At 43.2% G+C, this 26,585-nt stretch overlaps 1 protein-coding gene across 3 annotated transcripts in view; it reads left to right on the forward strand.

Moving 5' to 3' along the window:
• Positions 1-25,818, forward strand: part of ABCC1 (ATP binding cassette subfamily C member 1 (ABCC1 blood group)) — a 108,827-nt gene extending 83,009 nt beyond the window's left edge. For 2 of the 3 annotated variants that reach the window (XM_075011051.1, XM_075011050.1), the window contains exons 18-31: positions 1,187-1,354; positions 2,086-2,263; positions 9,606-9,693; positions 10,928-11,066; positions 13,292-13,499; positions 14,449-14,759; positions 15,377-15,576; positions 16,398-16,524; positions 17,126-17,227; positions 18,926-19,072; positions 20,129-20,287; positions 21,936-22,102; positions 22,947-23,141; positions 24,058-25,818. In XM_075011051.1, the coding sequence (XP_074867152.1) occupies positions 1,187-1,354; positions 2,086-2,263; positions 9,606-9,693; positions 10,928-11,066; positions 13,292-13,499; positions 14,449-14,759; positions 15,377-15,576; positions 16,398-16,524; positions 17,126-17,227; positions 18,926-19,072; positions 20,129-20,287; positions 21,936-22,102; positions 22,947-23,141; positions 24,058-24,166 (2,298 nt within the window). In that variant the 3' untranslated portion in view covers positions 24,167-25,818. Of the gene's footprint in view, positions 1-1,186; positions 1,355-2,085; positions 2,264-6,671; positions 6,705-9,605; positions 9,694-10,927; positions 11,067-13,291; positions 13,500-14,448; positions 14,760-15,376; positions 15,577-16,397; positions 16,525-17,125; positions 17,228-18,925; positions 19,073-20,128; positions 20,288-21,935; positions 22,103-22,946; positions 23,142-24,057 lie in introns of all 3 variants that reach the window. The other variant, XM_075011052.1, reaches the window with a different exon arrangement.
• Positions 25,819-26,585: the final 767 nt, after the last annotated feature.

The raw sequence follows: 26,585 nt of genomic DNA on the forward strand, positions 1-26,585 counted from the left end.
TGGAGTGTGCTGCCTCTAGCAAGAGTGCATAGGTCTCGCGATTCTGATGGGGTTTAAGCAAATTGTTCCAGCTTATAAAGTCTACGTTGTTGCACACTAATTTTGCATGATTGTGGAGCTGGAGTGCCAGACTACAAAAAAGGAGAAGGTTTTTAAATAGCAGTTCTTCACTTTTTGTCTCTAAATGAGGCCTTGCAAAATCTAGGGCTAGTCACGCTCTGGCTTGGCTTGGCTTGTTCTCGTGTTACTTACCAGTGTAAGATGAAAATGGGTTATTTTTCACAGAGTATATGTATTAGGCCATTTTTCACTTTGTAATATGAAAGAATTCTCTACAATCAAGGATTCCTCTTCTCACCAGAGAAATGAAATGCTTGTTCATAGGTTAAATGCTGATGTGGTTTCCCAGCTTAATATGCAAACTAAAAACAATCATGTTTAAGGTGCTTTCCTAGCACTGGACAAATGTAGGCGGTACATTCCACTCAGAAGTGTCTTAGTTTAATGCATGGGAATCCTATGGGTGCAACTAGCTATAGTACGTGCAGTTGAGATGATTTGTATTACAGTGGTGCAAAAAATCCTTGTCAAGATCTTCCCACCCAGCCCCCCCGCTTACTGGGAGTATGATGGAATCATGTGTTTAGAGGCCTGGGCAGTTGCTAATTAATCTCCAGATCTTCCATACATATCAGGAAAGGAGGGGTTAGCCCAAGCTTTTTAACACTGTTAAAATACCAGATTGATGTCTGATATTTGTGTATCATTAAGACTCGTCTTCTCTAATACGGGTTGAACCACTCCAATCCAGCAACATTTGTAATCTGACATGATTTTAGTTAGCCGGGTAACCACATATCATGAGTGCGGCTAAATTTCCTGCAGTCCCATCAAGTTTGTTTCCAGCCACCAGTCCTGGCTCTGTGTTCTGTGCTGTTAGTTAACTGTGTTTTAACCCTAAATGTCTTCTAGGAGCTTAGTAAACAGTGGAAGTGCTTCTAGACAATGTGGACCTCCCATAATCCGGCAAATTCTCTGGTTTGGCACTGGCCAGGTCCCAAGGGTGCCAGACTAGGGTTTCAACCCATACCTTCACAGAAGCCTCCTGAGACTTTTACCCTACTTGAGAAACTGAAACAATGTATTTTATTGTAAAAACCCAAAAGCGCTTCACTTTCTTCTCCAGGGTGTGAATCTCTCTGGAGGACAGAAGCAGAGAGTTAGCCTGGCTCGGGCAGTTTATTGTAACACCGATGTCTATTTATTTGATGATCCTTTATCTGCTGTTGATGCCCATGTTGGGAAGCACATATTTGAAAAAGTTATTGGACCAAAGGGAATCCTGAAGAACAAAGTAGGTATTTTTGAACGCTACATCAAGAGGGTGACTTTTCCATGGAATGATCCTTTCTGTGTTGTAAACTTGGTTCAAAAGGTTTCAAGAATTAGAAAGCCCCTTTAAAACAACTTCATCCACTTTCCATTTCAAATTGGATCTTCAGTTGTTACATGATCTCGTGAAGTCTCATGAAACCTCTGCACTGTGCTTTACCCATTTGTAAACTGGGGAAGTGATGTGAAGATTTAAAACACATTTAGTTGCACAGCATTTCAGTTCAGCTCGGCATGTCAGTGCCTAAGCCTTATTTTCAAAAGTGATGTGGGCACAGAAGCATCAAAATCGCAGCGACTTTTAGTACCTATGTCACTTTTGAAGATGAGACACATGCTGCTAAGTCAGTCAGAAGCTGCAGTGCTGAGCAGAGCAATAGCTTTAAAAATCAGGACTTCATGTTTATAAAGTGCTTGGAGCCTCTTTAGAAATGAAAGTTGCAGTAGCATCAGTGCAAAGTATTCTGAAAGAATTCAGTGACTCCAAAGTCCTAAGATATAGATCATCTGGAGAACAACTGAAAAGTGAAAACTATTTTTTTTCTAAAAGTTACCATGTGCCTGTTTGTGTGTTTAGCTACTTATTAAGCATGTAATTTTAATCTGATTTGTGACACACTGCATGAATTTATCACCTTAATTACAGTTCAGAGAGGCTTGCATTCAACATATATTAACTTTTTTAACATCTAGACTCGGGTTTTGGTAACCCATGGGGTCAGTTATCTACCTCTGATGGATACGATTATAGTGATGACTGATGGTAAAATATCTGAGATGGGCTCTTACCAAGAGCTGCTAAATCAAGACGGGGCCTTTGCTGAGTTTCTTCGTACATATGCGAATGCTGACCAAGATGTGGAGAATAGAGGTAAGCTTACAAAGAACTTCATTGTGCTAAGCTGATGTGCTGCTTGCTTATGGGTTTGTGGTAGCATGTGTCTCTTTCCTTTCCCTATGGTAAATCCCATAGGCAGAGATTTTTGTTTGATGGAGGTATTCAATGTTGTGTAGTGCTGGGGAGGGGCCAATGGTCATGGTACAGGTAGGTACCAATGAGTTAGGGAAGGGTAGGAGAAATGTCCTGGAGGCCAGACTTAGATTGCTAAGCAAGAGATTGAAATCCAGGACCTCTGAAATTATTCCAGTTCCATACGCAGGGCCAGGTAGACAGACGGAACTGTGGGGTCTCAAGGCATGGATGAGATGATGGTGTAGGGAGGAGGGAGTTAGATTTATTAGGAACTGGGATAACTTTTGGGAAATGGACCCAGATTGCTGTCACTTAAAATTAAAAATGTTGTAGAGCAGTTTTTAAACTAAGGGCTGAGGGAAACCAAGTGTGGAGGAGCACATGGATGGGACAGACATCCTTTAAGAGAAGGTCTGTTAACAGAGATTCTGTGTGACTTAGCAAAGAGGAGAGGATGGAAGATGATGTGGACACCTTTTGTAGGCCTGGCATTCTGATGGAGGCTAACTCACTGATCTGAGGCTCTGAAGATCTGTGTTCTGTCCCTGTCACATGCTTCCCGCATGATTTTGGGCGTGTCCCTTAACCTTCGTCTCAGCTTCCATTCTGCAAAATGGAAACATTTTCATACTTCATGGGAGGGCTTTGGGGGCAAAGTAGGGGTTAGGAGGTGTTCACCAACCCTGGGACAGGTCTCACAGAAAAGTCTGTACAACAGAAGAAATGTTAACTTGCTCACTGTATACAAAAATGCTTTGGGTTTGGATGCAACCAGAAGTGCTCTTACTTAAACCATAGCTGATACTGGCTTCAGCGTATGAGCAGCCTTTGACAAGAAGGATCAGTCTTGTCTTTTCTTTTGTAGTTTTAATCAGTTTTAATATTTTGCAAGAATACTTTGCCTTTGGATAGGTATTTATTTCCTGTATGTTGGCCGGATGTGGCTTTTGTCAGATTTTGTGCTTGCTTTTTGAAGGCTTTACATTTAAATGGGCTTGTCGTGTATCCCTTTGCTTTTGTTCCAAAGGCTGTTCCCATTGGGGTGCTGGGGATCTTGTTTCAGAAAGAAATCCAGTGTTTTTAGTATCCTGCACGTAAGTCGTCTTAAGAACTGTGACCTCCGTGAACACTGGGCACCTTTTGTGGTGTTGGCTAATACAGTAAATCCTCAAGTCCCGAAGTCCACTGGGGTCCATAAAATCATCCCCCCTCCACCTCAAAAAAAAATTGAGATGTACATTACCACAGCCTGGAGGATCCATTGTCTCCTCTGCTGGAGCCGCCACGTGCTCCTTCCACCAGTGTTGGGACGTGTACACAGGCAGACTGGCAGTTGTGTACATGCCCCACCCCTGGTGGGAGGTGTGCATGTTGGCTCCAGCGGCGGTCCCTCCAGCTGCGCGTGGTGAGGCAGCTTCAGCCACGCAGCAGGGTCCCAGCCACATGGCGGAGTCTGGCAGCTCTTCCAGCAGTGGCAGCTCTGAGTGGCAGGGTGTTTTGTTTTTCTGGAGGTGGAGAATGGGGCTGGAGGAGCCTGGTGGGGGTGGGTGGCAGTAAACCCTCGGATTTAATGGACTTTTGGGAATAGCAGATATGCCTTCCCGCCATTAGCCTGTTAAATGAAGGGTTCACTGTACAACATATGATCAGTGTGTGACCGCTATTTGCCCTTTAGTTTTGGGCAAGTAATTTAAACTGAAACTCTCCTGGTCTCAGTGTTCCTGTCCCACCTCCAAGGCTCAGCTGGGCTGTCTGCCTAGTCATATCATCCTGTTCTCAGCCTTGCACAGCTTTCTGTCCACCTCCCACAGCTTTTGTCCCACCTGTTTTTTCGTTCCTCTGGTGAAGTAATTGGGCCTACCCATAACCTCCTTATCTGTTTCCTTTACCCAGCTTGACTTAAAATAGCATCAAGGTCTCATCTTTCATCCCAGCGTATTTCTGAAGGGCTCCCAGCATTAACTTTGCAGTTTTCCTTCTAAGCTTGCAGCTATTATAGGCATATTGGGAGGGAGGTGAAAGGAATGTTGTAGAATGCCTGTCTGAGTGCACCAGTGAAACACCCTCTAACAATAGAGCTCAGCCTTGGTAATCCTGTGGTTGAGCAACCTTAGGAAAAACCGTTTGTTTAGTAGATTATAAGAGAGCCGCACAACATGATGCTTCAGTTCTCCAGAACCACCGTCATATGCTGTCTGAACTACTGATGGTCTGTGGATTGAAGTTTAAAAACCGCTGATTTCAATTTACTGGACATAATTTAGAGATGCCAATGACAGCAAATACTAACCTTTAACAGGAACAAACTTGACCTTTGCAGACAACCATTGTATGGTTCAGTGTCTTAAGCAACCCCTGGGCTGACAAATCTTTGACCCCGAGATACACAAAATCTTGCAGTAGCCTTAAGTTTTTAAGTTAATATAACTATGAAATTAGGTTACAAGTTGTACTATAAATTGCTCAGTAGTGATCCTGGGATTGATAAAGCTTCCTGGACACGATTAGGTAGGTCTCCTAGGTGAATCCATAGTAGCCGGGCTTCTTCAGGAGTCTGTATTTCTTAGCGCTGAAACTTCATGTCTGTCAGGCTGGGTGTTTGTGGCCTTACGGCTAACGGTACCTCAGAGCTGCTATGGGTCAGCATTTTAAAGAAAATTGTCCCCCCGCCCCGCTTTTTTGTAACTCTGTCTTAGAGTAGCATTTCTCTTATAAGAGCAGTTTTCATTCACGCCTAATGCTTGTATTGTGTTAGACTCTACTTTGTACATTACTTGGAAGGATTGTGGTGCCCTTCCTCCTTGCAGTGCCTCAGGGTGCCTAGTGGCAAATAGAACATGGAGTTTGCTCACTGGCATCTCTCCAAATACTGAACTTTGGGGTCATCATTCACTTGCAGGGGTCAAGTTAAGGGTCTGTCTCCTCTTGAGAGTCCTTTTCTAGCAAGAGTGGGTCATATTTTCTGTTTTCCCAGAATAAAAGCTGTTCCAGACTGTCTGGGTGATGGGACGTAGTGTAAGAGGTACTTGACGCTTTCTAAACCTCCCCACTGTGGGGTGTGCTTTATATACCTAGTAGAAGGCTGGTGGGGCACCTTTTGCCACATAAAAGTGAGAAGCAAAAATGTGATGTGGGCCTGTACCTAGACACCTCATTCCCCTCACAGCATGTGGGAGGAGGTGTGGGGTCTGGGTGGGAGGAAGGGTGCAGGAACAGGCTAAGGGTGGATGATCTGTGTGTAAGGAAGGGTGCAAGAGTGGGCTGGGGGCAGTAGTGGGCAGCAAAGAGGGTGCAAGAGCAGGATGGGGTGATCTGGGTGCGGGGGTGCAGGAGAAGGGTAGGCATTGGGGGTCGAGGCAGGAGGGAGTGCAGTGGCAAGATGGGGTGGTCTGGTCAGGAGGAGGCTGACAGGCAGGAGGGGGCCAGGTGAGGGCGGGCAGGCATTTACCTCCATGTGCTGCTGCTGTCCCATCTTCCCGCGTTTGGTGGAAAGGTATCAGGAACAATGTCCCTGGAGAGGCTTTTCTCCTGGCTCCTAGGCACCGGCCCCCCCCCCTAATTTCTGGCCAGTCAGAATAGTGGGGGGGACAGCATCCAGCCAGGGGAGGGCAGGAGGAGCAGTGGCAGCAACAGTGTTAGAGACACAGGCATCCGTAGCAACAGCAGAGCCACTTCCTCCCGCCCTGCCACCATGGCAGAGCCTGTGGGCTGGATCCAGCCCAGCAGGCTCAGGGCTCCCCGTCTCCACTCCGACAAAGGTGGGATGCTGCAGAAGAGTGACCCTGAGGTTCGCCATCCAGGTCCAAGCAAGCCACAGGCCAGATGGTGGTTGTGGGCATGGTTCCCACCCTGGAGAAGGCAGACGAGGTCAGCCCTGTCATCCTGCCTTACAGTTCAGGAGAACTGTGATAGTGAAAGGATGGGTGAGAGTGATCACTCGAACTCTCTTAGGTAAACGGTCCTGGTGGGGTTTACCAGTAGTAGAGATGGCTCAGAAGTAGTTAGTCCTGCTGGTGAACATTTAAAGTGTCTCTTGAATGCTCAAACGAAGATCAGCACAGTTGTATCTAACAAGCATTGGCTAATTTATATTCTGCATATGAGGATTTTAACACTTCCATGGCATGGAATCATTTTCTTAAAAAAATCCCACTCTTTGTTTACTATTTCTCTTGCGCCTGCCCTTAGTGCAGAGCTGCAAAGAAAGGAGAAGATTTGTCTCACTGTTACTTATAGCCTTTTTTTTTTAATCTAAGTACAGTGTTTATTTCTAAACTGTTTCTTTACCTTCTCTCTAATCCTGAACACACGGATCCAAACACAGGAGAAGATAAGGAAGGTTTGTGTTACTTTGGCTCAGGTGCTTTTCTGTATGTAGATAGTGGAAACAATTGACTGTGGTGGGAAATATTTGCATGGTGTTGGAAAAGTTGATATATAAATTTAAATGAAAAATACTCATTCGAATGAACCATTCGACCTTCACCACCCACAGGTAACTTCTTTTTTGCCACGTTGTTTTGTAAGCTCTCTGTTAGAGCAATAGGCATGGCTATGCTTTATTTGCCCATGTGCCTGCTGTCAATGTCAGCTGAAGAACAGCGTGGGTGAGCTTTTGGCTGCATAACAATAGGCAGAGCGCATGTTACTTTTCAGTGTGGTGCATTAAAACTTTAAACTTCAGCAATCATCATGTTGGCTTTTAAATAATAGAATTAGTGACTGTAGTAGTGAGCCTTCACCATTGGTGCTGATTTCTTTCTACCCCAGGGATGCTCAGTCCTCCTTCCACCCCAGGCCTGCCCCCACTCCTTAAGCCCCCCCCACTCTACCCTAGGCCACACTTCCATTCCAGCCCTTTTCCCAAACTCCTCCCTGTCTCTTCCTGCCCCCTCCCATAAGCACGTCCCATTGATGCTCCGTAGGGCAACCAAATCTCCCTGTCCCAAGTACAGGACAGGGAGATGTAGGGGAGGGGCACATCCTCCCAGCTCCAGGGTGTGGGGAGCCAGTAAGTGGGTGGCAGCCACCCGTGCTTCTCCCAGCTCCACACGCGTCTGGTAGCTGGGAAGCGGGTGACAACCGCTGGTGCTCCCTGAGCTTCGTCGAGCCTCAGGGAGCCGAGAAGCAGGCAGCAGCTGCTGGTGCTCCCCTGACTTCCCAAAGATGCTGGGAAGTGGAGCACCAGCCTACCCTATCTTTGGAGGGCCCCTGCTGGCTCCGTCTTCCTGTGGCCTGAGAGCGTGTGAGCTCTCCACGGGCTCTCCGGCCAGCAGCTGCACCTGCGCACACCGCAGAGAGAAAAGGTCAGTGGGTGGGGGGGCCAAACGCAGGGCAGTTAACCCCCTTTAAAAAATAAGTTGAGATGCCTTTCTAGCACTCGAAATACAGGGCTGTCCTGCCTGATGTGGGCCGGGTGGTCACCTTGTCACGCCTCCTTGCATCTCCTGCACACCATGGAACATTGTTTTTCTGTGGGTGCTGCCACCCTGGACCACTCAAGGAGTTGGCATCTCTGGTGTTCAACTATAATTTTCTTATGGTCGGACAAAATTTTGCCAAATAAACTTGAACGCGCTCCCTGGAGCCATTGAAAATATTGGCGGTGTGAAAGTCATGATGTGGTGCAACACAGAAGCTTGTTCTTTGCGAAATGAATGTTTGTGGAACCTGGAAGGCACAAAAGCCCTGTTCATTTTGATATATGTATTAGACAAATCTAAGGTTTTATTTTCTTAAGTATGACATTTAAAGTAATTTTTTTATGGCAACTAAGTCTTGCAAAATATTTGGCTAAATTCTGTGTGAAGTAGCTTTTCACGAGAGGTGGTGTTCCATCACAATAGAGAGTGACTGAATTGAGGTTTTTCCAGTTTGAACTTCAAATGAATATTTTTTGATAAACTTGCAAAAAAAAAAAAGTTGAATTCAGTGTTTTCATTTGAAAGAAACTTTGAATGCTTGAAGATCTTTGTCTGGACGTTGTCCTGAAGAGAAACTGGGTGAAAATCCAAAACCCTAAATATTTTCCCATTTTTAATAGCTTAATCTGTCAATAGTTTTACTAATCTGAAGTATTCATTTATGCCATTTTATTCAATGTTTGCACATCACTCATTGCAGGCAATGAAACAGCACCAATCAGTTTCTCTTTCTTACTCTCCTGCATTAGCATGATGTGTCAGAGTTTAGTTTGCAAATGCCTTAAGTAAAACAGACAGCTGTGGTTCAGTGCGGTTTTCCTTTTGTTCAACTAAAAGTTAATGGAAACATTTAATATTTTAGATCTAAAATCAATAACCATCTCCTGGTTCAAAGCTTGCTTTTAAAATGATACGGACTGACTAGTTTGGCTGTATTCAGCCTTCTTAAGAATATTTATGCGCAGAATTCATTCTGTGTTAAACTATGAGTAGCCATTAAACATAGAAACATTACTGCCCAGACTAAGAGAAGGTACTTTTTAAGGGGAAAAAAGTGTGGGAAAAATGACATACAAATATGTCAGGATCCAATAGCACTCCAGAGACACTGTTTTCTAGAGTTTCATTAAGCTGTACCTGGGGAAGGCTTTGAATTTAATTCTTATTGTTTATCTTTCACTGTTTCACAGACTACATAAACTTCAAATTTGATTTGGTTTTCTAAGCATTTTGGGTTAACTCGCCTAAATGCAATATTAGCTCTTGTTACTAGAAGGAATTTTTATATAGGGTGTGCCAACGGGGAACTTAACCTGTTTTTTTTTTGCTTAAAGCTAGATTTATAGGAAAGCCTTTCTTGTTACATGGTCTCAGTAGATGTAGATGACTGACTAATCCCATTGGAAGGTTTGTTGTTGCTTGCTGTTTAGTGGTGTATGTCGTTGTAGAGTGCTGAAGTAAAGCCAGCATTCCCCAGGCTATTCTGAACATAGCTCTGCAGTAAAAATCCAGAAAAAGCTTTGTCTGTTTTCAGGGTTCCTCTAAAATGAAAATAATTTTTTGCTTTTTTTAATAAGTAGTTAAGACGTGAGTTTTGAAGAGTAGAAAAAGCTTAGTGCCTCCTCTAAACGATCACATTATGTGCTGTACTGTGAAGCTGATGTGTATGATTGTTTAAACCCATTAGAAGCAATTGCCATATAAAGAGTTAAAAGCTTAATTGTGTTCTCCCCTTTTGTTGCACAAATATTGGCCTGTATTTTAACAATGATTTCTCTAGCTGTGACCAACTGGACTCATTTTTGCTTTTCATACAGACACAAATAGTTCAACCGTGAAAGAAGGAAAACATATGGAAAATGGTGTTCTCGTTGCAAACGAAGTATCAGGAAAACCGATACTGAGGTGTGCAGCTGTTTCAAAGCAGGGTTCATCAAAGTGCACTTGGACAATTGGTGACAAGTATCAGAGAGAGAGCTGTGTTGGTCTGTAGCTTCGAGAATAACCAGAAGTCCTGTGGCACCTTACAGACTAACAGATATTTTGGAGCATAAGCTTTTGTGGGCAAAGACCCACTTCATCAGATGCATGGTGGGGGTGGGGGTTCAGAGGGGTATTTAAAGAGTGGGGTCCCAGTAAAATTGGCGTGCAACAGTGGGGTCCTTGCAGACCGCAGTGAGTGCGCGGAACACTCGCCTGCTGTACAGCTACAGCCCAGTGTTCTGTGTACTTTCTCTGTCGAGTCAAGCCCTTAGTTTTCTCCTTTTGCTTTATGCTGGACACTTTGCAGCCCATTCCTACCCATGCGAAGTTCTCTTGAGAAGATTGCTTCTCCTTAAATAATTAAACATCTTAACTGGTTTTTGGTTGGAGCAGACATGGAAAATAAAATCTCTCCTTCATGGGGCCTGCAGAGAACATCTCAAGCTGTTTTGTTGTCCCAGAGTGCAAGATTTGTGCTAAAGAACTTCCTGTGCCAGCAAAAATTCACTGTCTCGTGATAATGTGAGCCTGTCCCACTGCATGGGTTTGCATTCTGTGGGGAGGCTTCAGTTCAGGTTACCCATAAGTCAGTTGCTGCCTCCTTTAAACATCAAAGAGGCTCGTGCCAGTTTCTGCAGGTACAGCTCAACTGCAGATTTTGAGGGCTGACAAGTAACATATTAAATGTAGGGGGTCAATTTTCCAGTCCTGATGATGATGGAAATACTTTTGAGTCCCTGTACCTGTGCCGTACAACGGCAGAAAGGTGTTCATTTGTTTTGTTTTTTGGTTGCTGGGTTTGGTTTGGTTTTTAAACCATGCAGTCCGTATTCCTCCAAGTTTGATTGCTCAAGCAAAGCCCTCTTTGGCATGTTAGTCTATCATCTGATACTTCTTCTGAAGAATTAGTATTCGAGTGCTAAGGAAGTGCAGTCATGTAGAGAAGAGTGGGTCATTGCTTAACACTCACATGCATTCTCCTGTTAGGGAGGTTTCTTTCTGGCTCAGTGAAGCGTAGTGTAGGTCTGTGTTCAGATGTGTAGATCTGGGTCATTGAAATCCATTTGCCGGGGAATCAGCTATTGCCTGTTATGACAGCTTGTTGAATAATGGGTTGTTTTTTTTTTTGTTTCCCTCCCCCTCCCCCCATCCCCAGACAACTCAGTAACTCGTCATCTTACAGTGGAGAAACAGGGAAGTCTTTGAACCAGACGAGTACCACAGAGCTTCAGAATGCACCAGCAGAAAAGAATGCTTGGAAACTCACGGAGGCTGATAAAGCAAAGACTGGGAGGGTGAGATTGGATTATTTCCTTTCGTTTCCAAATAGAGTTTCTCAAAAGATTACCGTAGTTCAGTAGATGATAGCATTTACAGATAGGATCAAAGAACATTAAGTGCTGGATTAGGGATCCTCAGTATGCAGCCACACCCCTTGAATTGAAGTGATTTCCATTATATTCAGGTCTATAGTTCGGTTAAGTACTTCTCACTGCAAGGGTGCTGGCAGCCAAACAGTTTGGGAGGTGAACACATTTCAACTGACAGGTCATCTATAACGTCACTGGTTGTTTCTAGGTACTCCACTATTAAACCTGTATCCCAGGTTGATTTGTAGGCACAGAAAGCATAGAGGTAGGTGAAATAAGAGCTTCACTCAAGCTGGTGTGGCTGGTTCCTGGCAAGCTAGAAAAATGAGGTGAAAATTTCAGCTGCTAATTATAACTCTATTGCAATCACTTCTTGGAAAGAGGCTACAAGGTTGTGACTAGTTCTGTGAGCTGAGCTGCACTCTAGAGGGATCAGAATTAATTGGATTAAAACCAAGTTTCCACTGTAGGATCCAAGTGCTGAATCCCAGCGTGCCCAGGGTTTTTCATCAGAGGTCTGGAGCTAGATCTTTAAGGGGAAAATACTTCTCTGCTTTAGCCCAGATGTCAATTATTTCACTTGAATCTTCCTTAAATGTAGCTTATATCTTGAAGTCCCACCCGTCCATATTGGGCAATAACGTTGGGCTCACAGTTTGGCCTTTGGTGGGTGTACCCCCAGCTGCCTGTAGCTGTAGCTAAAACAGTTGTGCTTGCAGTGAAGTGACTCAGGAGCCACCTTTGTACCACGATTAACTAAAAGAGCCACATGACTCCTCTCTGCCCTGTGCCTCTCCCCGCCGAACACACGCACAATTATTAAATATACAAATACTCCAACTTTTCAAATAAATTTTCAGTACAATGAAAGCTAAATTTAGCTGACTTGTTGCATGGGAGGCTCAAAATGCAGGAGGGGGCTCCAGGTTGGGGGAGAGGGAGGAAGTGTGGGAGGGGATGAGGGCCTGATTGGGGGTTCCGGGTCTGGGCTGGGGTTGGATGGGGGTTTTGGGGTGCAGAAGGCAGCTCAAGGTAGGAGGTTGGGGTGGGGGTGCAAGGTTTTGGCCGCATTTGGGGGGTGGGAGGGTACTCAGAGCTGTGTTGGGTGGAGGTTGCCTGCATCAGGCAGCCCCCATTTTGTGGTGCTGCCTGGCTAGGGCAGCATCCTGCCTGTCCTGGCTGTTGCCACTTCTGGAGACAGCCAGTGTCGGGGAGGGAGCAGGGGAGGTGGTTCCACTTGCTACCCTCGCCTGCAAGTGTTGCCCCTGCAGCTCTGGTTGATTGGGATTCCCAGCCAGTGGGAGCTGCAGAAGTGGTGCCCGCAGGCAGGGGCAGCACACAGACAGCACGTCAGAGCTTCCCCTGGTCTCCATGCAGCCCCAGCCCAGTGAGGGTAGGGGACAGCTGTATACAGAGCCACCTTCCCCCTGTCTCCCCAGAAGTTGGATTAACGCAGGTGCTTTAGTGGCTGCAGCCCTTGGCTAAGAGAGGTCCTGCCAGAAGATCTGGATCTTTGGTTTCCCTGAAGTCTTTTTGCGGCCCCTAAATCCCCTGTGTTAGTCTGGCCCTGCTGCCTCCAGAGTGCTGCAAATCAGCTGTTGGCAGTGCTTGGGCAGGGTGTGGGATGAGTGGGGTTCCCACCGAGCACTGAGAATCAGGGCACTCCTGGAAGGAGCCTTGCAGAGCTGAAGGCTCTATCTCAAAGGGCCACATGTGGCTTGAAAGTCACGGACTGAGTATCACTGTGTTAAAAGGTGGGAGGATCTTATGGCTAAAGCCCAGAAACACGGGTTGAGGGTCCCAACTTCTGTTCCTGGCTCTGCTATGTATGTCCTTGTGGAAGTCGCTTAATCTGTCTCAATTTCTCTGTGCTTTTTAAGGCAGCAGGGCCTGCCAACATCCCGGGCAGTTGAGGGTCACTGAGCTAACCTTTGCAAGACACACTGTTAGAACATGGCATGGGTGCGACCAGACAGGGGCTCTCTGGCTCAGAGCTAATAGGCATTTTGTGGCCCACCATAAAGATGTAAACCTCTGTAAAAAGTCCTCTGACTTCGCCAGGCCATAGATGGTGTTTAAATATATGGGTGTTTCAGGCCTGATACTTCCTGTATAAAGTGACATTTTTTTTTCCCCTCATGCATTTTTAGGTAAAGGCAACAGTGTACTGGGAGTACATGAAAGCCATTGGACTCTTCATCTCTTTTCTGAGCTTCTTCCTTTTTTTGTGTAACCATGTGGCCTCTCTGGCTTCCAACTACTGGCTAAGTTTATGGACAGATGATCCTGTTATTAATGGGACGCAGCAGCACACGCATGTCCGGCTAGGAGTGTACGGAGCACTGGGATTTTCTCAAGGTTTGCCTGGAATGATCTGTTAAGCTACTCTGAAACTGACTAGTTCAAAATATTAGGTCAACTGTTAGATCAGTGACTTAGTGTGTCCAGCGCTGCATGAAAACATCCTCAGGAATCTTTTGCTGCCAGGAGCTTTAGTTGGCTTTTTATGGGAAAGTTTAAAGCACTGCAATAAGCTATTCAGTTATTGCATTTGGTTTTCTTACAGTATCAGAAACTAAGCTAGTTTGGTTATCAGATCTGGAAGGCTTAGCCTCTAGGATAGCTGGTTAAAATCCATCTCAGGTCTGTGTTTGCTGAATGTTACCACCACCTATTGGCTCTTTGACCTGTATGAAATGAATCGAGTCTCGATCCAGTTCTCAGTGGTCAGAAGCTGCCCCCACACTTTTTGATCCTCTGACAGCTTTACTGGCGGTTTTAGGGCAGCGGCATTGGATTGCTTGAGCCATGTAGATGAAACCAGCCTTAGACTGCTACATGGGTGCTGTCACCTCAGGATTCAGACACATTGACCAAATATTCTGAGGAACTGCTGCCTGCTTAGATCTATTCTGTGCACAAACAGGCCTTGTCTGACCTGAAATTAAGCAGGCACAATGTCCCACTTCTCTTTAGTAATATCAAGTCTTGCAATGAGAAATAAACAGCTTTTTCAAGCAGTGCGCAGTTTAAGCAGATCATGCATGCAGACGCTAGGAAATCACACGTCGAAAGGCATATGTTTCCTTCAGATGAGTGTACCACTTTCCCTGAAGAATCTTTTATCTCTCAGTCCAAGTAGTTCACATCATTATCTGCCTTCAGTAAGAATCAGTTGATTGAAATTGTGGTGACTATATTTAATGAGGTTTAGATTTCCTTTATTGTTAAAACAAAGAATAAGCATAATTAGGAAAAAAGTTCTTGTTCTGGGAGGGGAAAAAGTTAGCTCATTTTTCTTTTTCAGGTATTGCTGTGTTTGGCTACTCAATGGCTGTGTCAATAGGGGGGATATTTGCCTCACGATACCTACATGTTGACCTGCTTCACAGTATTCTTAGGTCTCCCATGAGCTTTTTTGAACGAACTCCCAGTGGGAACTTAGTGAACCGGTTCTCTAAAGAAATGGACACGATAGACTCTATGATCCCTCAGATAATCAAAATGTTCATGGGCTCCATGTTTAATGTCTTCGGGGCCTGTATCATCATTCTCTTGGCCACGCCAATCGCTGCCATCGTCATTCCACCGCTGGGTTTTGTCTACTTCTTTGTGCAGGTAGGTAACGTTGGCCATGGAATTCTCCCTCCAGTGTTCATTTCTTTCCAACTTTTGTTACTTAGGTTGTAGATTTCAGTGTGATTGTGATCTGAGTCTACGTCTGACTGACCATTTACAGGTCCCATGTGCAGTGCGCTGTGCGTGGCCACCTGCCAGCTTGCCGAGCCTTCTCTACTTTGTCATCCTGAATGGGACAATGTGTCAAACCATGAATAATTTTAATATTATGGATCATTTTATTGTAACGACTGCACAGGAGCGAATAGGAATATTTAAATGTAATGGTATTGAAAGAAAGTCTTCATAGGGGGGTGGTAAATAGGTCCCCACAATGCTGTTTTTACCACGTTTCTTAAAAATGCCGGCAGACTAGATGATCATATAATCTTTCTTCTGCTTTTAAAATCGTGAATCAGTGCATTTGCATAAAAGCTAATTGGATTTCTCCAAGTGCTGGGTGGTGATGGGATTCTCAAAGTGATTCTTAGCCAGAGTAAAAGTCTGGGTGAGAATTGACTCCCTTGACTCCTTGTGGCCATTAACAATAACTGCAATTGTGTCCCAGCTCTACCTACTCCTTAAACTTACAGTTCTCTACTCAACTTGATTTCCAGAGATTTTATGTGGCCACCTCTCGCCAGCTGAAACGGTTGGAATCGGTCAGCCGCTCTCCTGTGTATTCGCACTTTAACGAGACTCTCCTGGGTGTCGGCGTCATCCGAGCCTTTGAGGAGCAAAAGCGTTTCATACATCAGAGTGACTTAAGAGTGGATGAAAACCAGAAAGCGTACTACCCCAGCATTGTAGCAAACAGGTAGCTGGGTGTGCAGGCTGAGTCAGCACACAGAGAGCAGTTGTATGGCGAGGGTGCAGTTCTACAGTCCTTGATCGTTACTCCGTGCCTTGGTATAACCCACTGATTTCAGAGGAAGTTTTGCTAAAATGAGGTCGGTAGGGCGGGGGCCAGAAACATTGCCACGAGTTTTTGCTTACTGTAGCATGTACTTAGAGTTAGTTTATGAAGTAGTATTAGAGAGGCAGCTGTGTTACGCTGTATCTTCAGAAACAGCAAGAAGTCCTGTGGGACCTTACAGACTAACAGATATTTTGGAGCACAAGCTTTCATGGGAAAAGACCGGCTTCGTCTCTGGTCTTTGCCCACGAAAGCTGATGCTCCAAAATATCTGCTAGTCTGTAAGGTGCCACAGGACTACTTGTTGTTTTGTAAAATAGAACAGGACTGCTGAGGTTCGTTTCCCAGACCTTTGCTGAATGAGTGCTAGGCATGTGCAAGCAGTGTCAGAGCAGCACCTCCAGGAGCCCTCTCCCTCTCTCTTCATATTGTTCATTTAGCTTAACCGCGGCTGTGTTGGGTGCCTGAGTCCCATCAGGCTCAGGGTTAAATCAGACACTTCTGTCCCTCAGAGTTACTTCCGTGTGCTTCCAAGCTTCTGGAAATGACCATATAGCTCCAAATGTGCCATGTCCCCTGTTACTGGCAATGTGGGGATGAGCGCATGTAAACGCCACGATGTGATCATATATTAGAAGAGATTGAAGCATTTTCATCCTGAAATTTTTGTTTGTTTAATTACATATTTCTGGAAAATTGAATCACTTGTCTGTGTTTGATAGGTGGCTGGCTATCCGGCTGGAATACGTGGGGAACTGTGTAGTCCTCTTTGGAGCGCTGTTTGCTGTGATAGCTCGCAAGAGCCTCAGCCCTGGATTAGTTGGCCTCTCAGTGTCCTATTCACTGCAGGTAGTACACTTCAGGAAATCTTCCTCAGCTTCGTGACCACATCCCAGTGTCCATATATACATCGGTAGTGTAATAAGAGTTGAGAATTGATCTGTCTCTAGTCACATGCAAGCTGAAGTCCCAAATTCGTCATGAAACAATTCCTCGAGAGACCGTGCAGTTGTGATGCATGCAATGGGGAAAATGTTTATAGATGAGAACTGAAAAGAGATCAAGAGTTCGAAGTTGAGCAGCGAAGGCCTTTCCTGTGTGTAAGGAGAAACTTCTTGAACTACTGAAAAGAAATTACGATGGACCCTGACTCTAGCAGGACAAAAGAGCTGGTGGAGGGATCACACTAATGACCATGTTCTGCTCTGTACTTGGACAGCTCCCGCTGCACATGTGCATCTGAGTGTAGAACTTGATCCTGGAAGGTGTCCTTTCGTAGCTGTAGGTGGTCAGAGCTTTTCCCATCCCAGGTTAAAGCCAAGTGTTGTCTAGTATGCATCTAATGTGCAGATGCCACTTTGGGTTTTCATCTCAGTATTGCATGCTAAATATTCTTTATGTTAATGGTCATTTGTTTTGCAAAGGCTATATTTCGCGATTCCTTTTGCAGATCACAACGTACTTAAACTGGCTGGTTCGCATGTCATCAGAGCTGGAGACAAACATTGTTGCTGTGGAAAGAGTCAAAGAATACTCCGAAATGGAGAAAGAGGTACATTGTTGGTTGTAGGTTCTGGAGCTTCTCCTCTGAGAGCACCTAAGTTTAAAGGTCTTCCCTGCTATTACCCAGTGATGCAGGCTTGTGTAGTATGCTGGCCGTTTATTTAACAGGAGAGGAGGGAGACTTCTTTTCAATCGGTGAACGCTGCTCCTAATTGTTTAGACTACAGTATTGGTTTCTGACTAAAAGAATGTTTTTTGTTGTTTGCCATTCTTCTGAATTTGCTGCAGTTACAGATTCTCAGCTCTTACTGACAAGGGAATCCAGAGATGCTTTTATTTGGAATTTGCTTAGTTAGTTTTTGTCATACTCCATGTTGTGAATGCCCCCTCCTGGCAGAATGCTAACTTTGCAGGTTTTGGTTGGTTTTTCTTTTTTTTTCTCACTTTTAGCATGTTTCTTTTATCACTATTTACTTAATATGTGGATAGCCTTGTCTTCTGTCTTGTAGTACTAAGCCTCTTCCACTCCTGCATCTTGGAGCACGGGTCATTGACAACCGTTGACCAATGTTTCCTGTCCTGGGTGAACTTTTCCAATTCTGCCCAGGTGTGTCCTGTCTCTTTAGTGTCTCCCTTCAGGTCTCTCCAGCAGGTGTGCCTTGGGAGCCCTCTTTTCCTTTTTCCTTGAGGGTTCCAACTTTAGGCTTGCCTTATGATGTGGTGGTTGGCTTTCTCAGAGTATGTCCAATCCATTGCCACCTTCTTTGGCAGGAAGTTGGTGAGTCAGTTGCCACAGGTCTTGGTTGTTGATGGTCAGTGGATCCGGAAGATTTTATAGAGGCAGTTATTGATAAACGTTTGGATTTTGTTTGACTGCCCTATTCTGTCTAGCCAATACTGAATTAAGCAAAATTAATTTTCGGTCTGAGGATGACTCATGTAAGCATCTTTTGTTCGTGAGTGTTTCTCCTCTTAATTTCCTTCCTTCACACTGAGATTTATTTTCCGCATTGCATTCTTAGGAAACCAAACCCTTCAATGAAAACTCAGCCCAGTCTGAGTTATGCCTGGGGTGGGTACAAATCAGAGAGTTCCTCCTCCTTTCTGCTTGTGGTTCCTCCAAAACCAAATCTGTTCGAAAGTTTCCCGATTTTTTGAAGACTGTTTTGATTGGCCCTGGTAATGACCCCATGGGGTCTCTGCTATCATGTGGCTGCTGATTAGGGTAGAAACCCTGCTCTGTTTGCGCACCCCCTGAAGTCCAAACCAGTCCTTTTTTTTTTTTTTTTGTTGTTACCATGCAAAGTGTTCAATGTTCACATCTCAGGCAAGTGTCTTCTAGACTCTCCAGGTTGGCAGCGCAGCTTGTAACTGTTGCAAGGTCAGTTTTTCATAAGGTTGGCTGTCTGTTATTCTCACATCAGCAGTTGTAGAGAGACTTATCCTGACAGGTGAGGCTTGTTTTAATCAAGACACGCATTTTTCTTAACTTTTTTTGAGTAAAATCTTGTCCTTCATTGAAATTTGCAATGTCAGTGTCTTCAGTGCAGCTGAATTTGTGTTCTTCCAGGACAGCCTTGATTGAAAACAAGACTTCTGCCTCTCTCTTTAACTTATCCAACCCCCTAGTGGAGCTATTGTTCAGTTTGCTCAGTCAGGTGGTTCTAGAAGAGTAACAGTGTTGTTAATAATGATCTAACTGAATGAATGGATTTGGTGGGGTGGGGGTGTCAATTTGTTCTTTCAGGCTCCATGGTGTATTGAGCAAACTGCCCCACCAAACAACTGGCCTCATGAAGGCAAAGTGGAGTTCAGAGGCTATGGCTTACGTTACCGGGAGGACTTGGATTTAGTTCTAAAAAATATAAATGTGACCATAAACGGAGGTGAGAAGGTAAGTGACATGGTTTGCTGCTTATAACTCTATTTCATTTTGTAAGCTATCATGTGGTGAGCAACCTTGTGCTTCATCTGGGATTTGAGCCCTGAGACATTCAACACCTAAAAGGATGAGGTTCTGCCATTGGAGCTAAGAGTAAGTCCTTTAGTGGCTGGTCTTTGTAAGACAATAAGAGCCCACTCCAGCTGCCAGTTAGAGTGTGGCAAACACGCCCCGCTGTACATTGTGGGTTACACTTGCTCACTGTTTTTCTTGTGTGTGTGCTGTTTTACTATAAAAATATAAATAAATGTACTGGAGAATATCTGATTTTAATCAATGGCCTTTTATATTCAATACAAGCAAAATGATTTGGCAAATTAGAACCAAAGTAATGTCAAGTATCCCATTTTACTGACTTCTGTATCCTTTATGTAGGTTAGCATGTTATTTTATTTAAAAACTAACTACACAGCAGTTTGCATTGGTACAAACCACACAAGCACAGATCCAAAAAAGTATCAGAGGGGTAGCCGTGTTAGTCTGTATCTGCAAAACAACAAGAAGTCCTGTGGCTTCTTATAGACTAACATAACTGTCATCTTGTTTTTGCAGATCCAAAAAAGGCACATTTTTGTAACTTCGTGATCAGACGTGCAACTGAGTATTATGTTAGTGAGGACAACTGTGTCCTAAATTCAGGTGGAAAAACAAGATGAGAATCCATAGGTCCACAAATTTAACTCCAGAACACATATAAAGATAAGAACAGCTGTGATGTGAAATTTGTCAGCATTTCTCTAATTAGCGTTTTCATAACAGTTCCATTTTCCTGTCCAGGAAGGTCCCCGAGCTTTTCCAGGTGACACTGAGATTATGTGCAGTCTGAAGGTTGTTGTGCCAACTTAGTTGTTCATTTGCTTAACATAGCTGCTTTGAACTGGGTAGACACAGGCGTTACAAGGTCTTCTGAACCCATAGCCTCTTCAGGAGATTCGCAGTAACACTTTGATTTTATCCTTTTCCCATGAATTAGTAAATGGTAAGTTCTTTCTGTGCACCTTTTAATAGGTGGGAATAGTTGGAAGAACAGGAGCTGGAAAATCCTCCCTTACTCTAGGTTTATTTCGAATCAATGAATCAGCGGAGGGAGAGATTATCATCGATGGAGTTAATGTTGCAAAAATAGGGCTGCATGAGCTGAGATTCAAGATCACCATAATTCCTCAGGTGGGTGGAAAGTTCCTGCCAATATCATAATTGATTTCTTAAGGCTGTTGAGGCTTTAATCAACTGGATGCACATTTCATTAATATATGTTATTATCTGATCCATCACCTGTGAAGCCAATGGGACTCTTTCCATTGACCTCAGCTGATTTTGTATCAGGCTTTTGTGCTGGCTTAGGAAGGCTTCCCTGGCTTTATCAGATCCAAGTTAAACTTGGATCTGAATTGGTTGGGTGGCATGGAGACAGGATCCATAACCTTCTGAAACTGAGCTCAGGGTGTTAACCCCTTTATAATAGATTTTGGGCTTTTCCACACTACCACACTCCTTTTGAAGAAAGGATGGTAATTAGGGAGTTTACTAATGAAGTGCTGCGCTGCACTTTTGAGGAGTAAAGGGACTTCGAAGCTGCTCCAGCACTTTGAGGTACCGGCGGGTGAGCCGTGGCTAGACACGAGCCAGTACTTAGAAGTTTAGAATTTCAAAGTTGCCACAGGGGGGAATTTGCTTAATGAAGTGCTGTGTACACAGCACAGCACTTCATTAGTAAATTCCCAGCACCCTACTTACCATCCTTCCTTCGAAGGAGGGTGGTAGTGTAGACACAGCCTTTCAGTAGTTACTCATGTCCCAGTGCCGCAAATTGCTCAGCATAAGTGCAGAGGTCTGACCAGGTCCGTGGGCCTTTGTGGATTTAGAAATCTCTAGCTCTTCCGAACCAATAGAGGACATCTGTAAATGGCATTTTACAGGGTGAAGACTTTTTTCACCTGAATTACTGAAGTGCTCAGTAAATTTCACGGTTTTTACTGTGACTTTGCAAATCAAGTCGGATTGCTGCAGTTCACTTCTGCTGAGGAACTCTGAGCAGCAACCTTAATCATATGGGTGTATGCTGTTGAGCACTCTGGTTCTGAGGGTTTGGGGATCATGTTTATTGTTTTGGGCTTGATGTCTGCTTATCAATTGCTGCATGACTGTCAGTTTCTTACCCTAGGCTGGGCGATCAAGTATCTTTGAATTTGGTTTTTGAAACTATTGGACTTATGAGTTACTATTATGCAGCATTTGGTTTACAGTTCTTCTGTTATAGTAATGCAGAATGAACTGTATTTAAATAAGTGTAAAGGATTTTCTGTAACTCATCTATCAAAGGTCTGGATGGTAGCTTTGGCCAGGAAATTACATTGCTTTTGCACTTTTTTGATCATTTTCCTATTAGATTCACGCTTTGCTATCACTAGTTGCCATAAGAGGAAATGAAACAAGTCGATTGTAAACATGGATTGTCTTATTATACACAGTGCACTTACTGATGCAGCCAGTTTAGACTTTGAATCTGATGGGAGTGTGTGCTCATTCTATTTTTCGTATGCCATTTTATTTGAAGAAGATGTTTCGGCATTTAAATTGAAGATGTTTGTAGATAATCTTTGGTACTGCAGCTAGGTTGAGGTTTTTCTGCAGATGCATTTTCCAAGCAAAAAAATGAGTCACTTTATTTAAAAAAAAAAAAAAAAAGCTCTAAAGAGTTTTTCTTTAGTTGCCTACAAAGTATGCCATTGCTTTACCATTTAAATGGGAACTCTGAACTTTTGCCATATTGTTTGTATGTAGAAGTGCTGAGTGCATGCTATTTCCTGACTAGGATCCAGTATTATTTTCTGGCTCTCTGCGTATGAATCTTGACCCTTTTGACAAATACTCTGATGAAGAAGTTTGGACATCTTTGGAATTGGCTCACTTGAAAAATTTTGTGTCATCTCTTCCTGATAAACTTAATCATGAGTGTTCTGAAGGTGGAGAGAATCTAAGGTATAGTAAAATGTGTGCATTTGCAGTGAAAATTTACTGTTAGAGCTAAAACTTTTGACAGCATGTGAGAAACACGTTTGTATATTTCTACCACTTCTATTGGTCCAGTACATACATGACCCATGGACCTTAAAATCAATTTTAGACCTCAAAACAGCCCAAACAATATAAATAAACTGTGTTTTCTAATCACTGCATAAGACCTGAATATCTTGCCTTGGGGAAAGAAAAAACATTTAGTGTAAAATTGCCACACCAAACAATTGGGAGTTTTGAAAATATTTATTTTAAACACTTCAGCCATGTAAGTAAAAGTGCATATTTAAACAGTATGTTAAATAGAGTAGATTTGTATTTATTGGTTTGGGCATCTTAGGAACGTTTTTGGTTGACTTAGGCTGTTGTAGCTGCTTATAATTTGGAGATAGAATTGTACCTAACAAAATGCAAGTTTCATACTGCAGCTGTAAAATAAGTGCAGTACTAATCCAAAATAAACACATTCAGTCTACTGATTATAAAGTGACCATCAAACCATTTCAGATACAAAACTGTGGAGAACGTTACCACTCTCTGCGCTATTTCAGTGCTGTAGGTGGGTGTACTTACACATTATGAATTGTTTCCATATATCTTTCTAAAAATGAAAGCTCTATAAAACCTTTGTTACTTTTAAGAAGCTTAAGTTTTTAGAGTAGTAGTGCCAGCACTTGAGTTAATTCCATCTAAACCTTGCGAGACTCTCAGCACCTAAATTCACAAAAGATTGCATAGGAGCAAAGTTAGGGTTTGAAACAAAATACAAGTTTCCTCTTACAGTTACCTTTACTGTTTTTCTGCAAAGCGTTGGACAGCGTCAGCTTGTGTGCCTTGCACGGGCTCTGCTTCGGAAGTCCAAAATCTTGGTTTTAGATGAAGCCACTGCTGCTGTTGATCTTGAAACTGATGATCTTATACAGTCAACAATACGGACTCAGTTTGAAGACTGCACTGTTTTAACTATAGCACACCGTCTAAACACTATTATGGATTATGAAAGGTAAAGTGTTGTAATGGTCTTTAGTGTCTGTATATTACACTTAACAGGTATCTTTTAGGTATATTTTAGCCAAAAATTGCCACTGATCAACTTTTAAAAATATTTTCCTTATGTTTGCTTGGCCTGTTCCCAGGGATTTCAGCTGACTTCTTTGTGTGTGTGCATGTCCCCAGCACAAGCATTTGGAGAGCCAAGTTTTCTCCTTCGTTCTTCTTGTGTAACCCCATAGTCCACATCATGTTTGCACAGATGTGGCTGAGGGCGGCACTTGTTCTTGGATTTAAAGAGTAGGTTCATAAGGCTCCTGAGTCAAGTATTTTACTCCTACAAATTTCTGGACCTTACAGTAGACTGCTGTAGTGGTACTGGGGAGTCACACTGTTGATGGGACAGAAGAGAATTGGGTATTTTACTTGCAGTGAACTTGCAGGGGTTCACCACTGCTGTTAACGCTCACTTAGGACTAATTCAGGCACTCCAGCTATTTATGCAGCAGAAGTGCATGCACGCACTCTCTTGCTTGGAGTGCCTTCTTGGGGCAGGCCGTCCAAACATATATGTAGCAGAAGTGATCATGCATGGGCGTGCGCGTGCGCGCACACACTCACTCTTGCTTGGAGCACCTTCTAGCAGTATTGTTCTCCCAGATGGCAGCAAGTTGCAGGTAACATTTCAACTCTGAATGCCGGGTTCCCTGAGTGCTAGCTTTCAGAGTTGTAGTGTTTTTATAACAGGCAGTTTAAGCACAGAGTATATCTGCAGTAGGATTAGTGAGGTGGGGCAAATTTGACCTTTTGTGAAAGCTCTTGTAAATAGCTGGTTTTGTTTTCTGGTGGCTGAGAGGTGTTACGTAAAGACTTCTAAAATTTCAGCTAAGTCAGTATTTTCACTGCTTGTTTTCTTTTTCCTGTTTTAGAGTTATAGTCCTCGACAAAGGTGAAATTGTAGAGTGTGATTCCCCGGCCAATCTACTGGAGAAGAAAGGCATTTTCTATAGTATGGCCAAAGATTCTGGCTTGGTGTAATACAAGAACTTAGCTTGTACGTGTGGAGAAGAAGGGTGGAAATTGACTGACTAGACAATTTGACACATTGAGTGGATTTTGAGAACTCTGACTTCCTTTGTTCTGCTACTCAAAGCAAATGCCTCTATCCAAAAAATCTAAGTTTACCAAGGAAAAAGAGAATAGTAACATAAATTCAATTTTTTTTCTCAAAGATTTATTTTGTAAGAAGTAGAAGTTGCGAATGTACTGTGCTAAAGACCAAATTTAGACCTGTTTCATCTTTTGCCTCTGAGCTATCAAACTACAGTCCAAAAATGTGTTAGTCTTCTGAAAGCAAGAAAAGTCCTTTTTTGTTTTGATTTGCTTGTGTTCTGAAGGTCTCTTTTGTTTGAAAAATCTTGGTAAAATATTACCTATTTATTTGGTTGATATGTACCATTTTAAGAACCATCTGCCATGGGACACACTCAGGATATTTTTTGGAATAGCAATATGGCTTGGTGTTTTTATTCCTTGTGAAATACTGTTGTGTCAGGTCTCATCTTGGCACGTATTATATGTTAATGCTTTTATGCAGCATGTTAGTTTTCATACGTGTTTATTTTATAGCAGCAGGTTTGCAGAAGTGTATTCATCTCATTGATGTGCAAAAGTGCAGTCCTTGTTAAAAGAGTAGTTATTAAGCAGATGTGGAATATCAGTCACTCTAACATCAAAACTCATGCTTGGATACAAAAAAATGTATTGCAATATTAAGCACTCAATTCTGTACCCTTTTTTATTCGCTCAGTGGTCATTACTTATGTGAAAAGTACCACTTGTGCCAGTGGGAGAAGGGGTACCCTTGTGAGTAAGGATTTATCTGATCAAAGGCTTCAGAGTTATATACTTTATTGTAATTTGGTTGTAGTATTATTGGTCATTGCACTTCATTGTCTCATATTTAACTGAAAAACCCTATCATATCCAGGACTATTAGCCTTAGGGAAACAGAGAAACCTTCTCTAGAGGCTGCTCCTACTGATTCTTAATGCTTGTGCTCTCTTACTGTTCCAAAAAATATATATCTTCTTAGTCATTAAAACGTGCGGGTGTTAGAGTAGCCCTGACAGAACTTCAGTTACAGTGGAGTTTAGTTCCAGGAACTCAAGTGGTTTTGTTTATTTAGTACGACAAAAGAAAAGAAGTTGTGTTTTCTCCAGTTCCATTCAGTCTTATTTTATAGAAAAATGGCGGTGTGACTGCAGTTTGAGTTCAGATGGATCCAAATATCTACCACTCTGGAAATGTGGACTTTTAAGAGTTATTTGCTGACCTAAAGGCTAGATAAGTGTCTTCACTTAGAATAAAAGCTATTTATTTTTTTGTAAATTATGATTCTTTAAAACTGAGTAAACTGAACAATTCTTTGGTATGTTTTGTAATAATGGAAATAGGAATATTTGCAAAGAACTTGGAGTAAACTTTCTTTGTTTGAAAGAGTTTGTCCCTATTTTTTATACTCGGCTGTAACCTATTAATGACAAAAGTGTTTGCTGTATTATTGACAAAAGATTTAAGGCCCAGAGAACTGTGGGTATATCTGAAGTTGGTATTCATGCCCTGAAAACTAAGCCTCATAACGAGTTAAGAATTAATAGGCGAGAATAATCAGCCTTATTCTTGGGCCTGTTTTGAGGGGAGAATGGGGAAGTGTGTGCCCTTGGGTGAGCAGATCAGAGTATTCAGGTTACACGGTCATCCTATGGAGTAATGCTGCAGTAACAATGTGAAGTAAGCAGAGCGCTTCCCTGGGTGGCCCATTAAAAAGAATTGGCTCCCCCCAACTCCGTAGGTGCTGAAGATGTTTTACAGTGGCCAAGATGCCCAGTTGACATTAGTCCCACCTGAAAAGAGGAGAAATCACTGTGGAGCTGTTCCATGAAATTGCCATTTGCAAGGGGATTCTTCAGGTTCCCAAATGCCTACTTTTAGACTAAGGGATGTGTTTAGTGATCACCAGATATAGTCTCCAAAATCTCCTTGGTTTTTGTGAGCCCTCCCTGCTTCACAGCCTGAGAGTTGTGCTCCTTCATGGATTGCTGGCTAAGTACATTAGAAGCATAGCCTGGAAATCTGTAGCTGGAGCTGGAATAGTTATGATGAAGGGACTTTTGGGCCAAACAATAGTGGTGGTACAACCCACGTGGCAGGTCACTATACTACTTGCTCAAATTTGACCCAGCTGCCCATTTGTCATGAGGGAGGAGGCCAGATCTGAATGGTGCTGCGACCTCTGGCCATTTGGAAGTAACATCTGAAGAATCCAGGAAACCCACAGATAATTGGAATATCTCAAAAAAAAAAAAATGTTAACGAATGAAAGAAGTGAAGTCTGACTGAGGGGGAGAGGTCCTTCACCTTAATCTTTCTCATCCCTATCTGTAACTTGCTCATT

The sequence above is a fragment of the Carettochelys insculpta genome, chromosome 16, assembly GCF_033958435.1.
Source record: "Carettochelys insculpta isolate YL-2023 chromosome 16, ASM3395843v1, whole genome shotgun sequence".
NCBI lineage: Eukaryota > Metazoa > Chordata > Testudines > Carettochelyidae > Carettochelys > Carettochelys insculpta.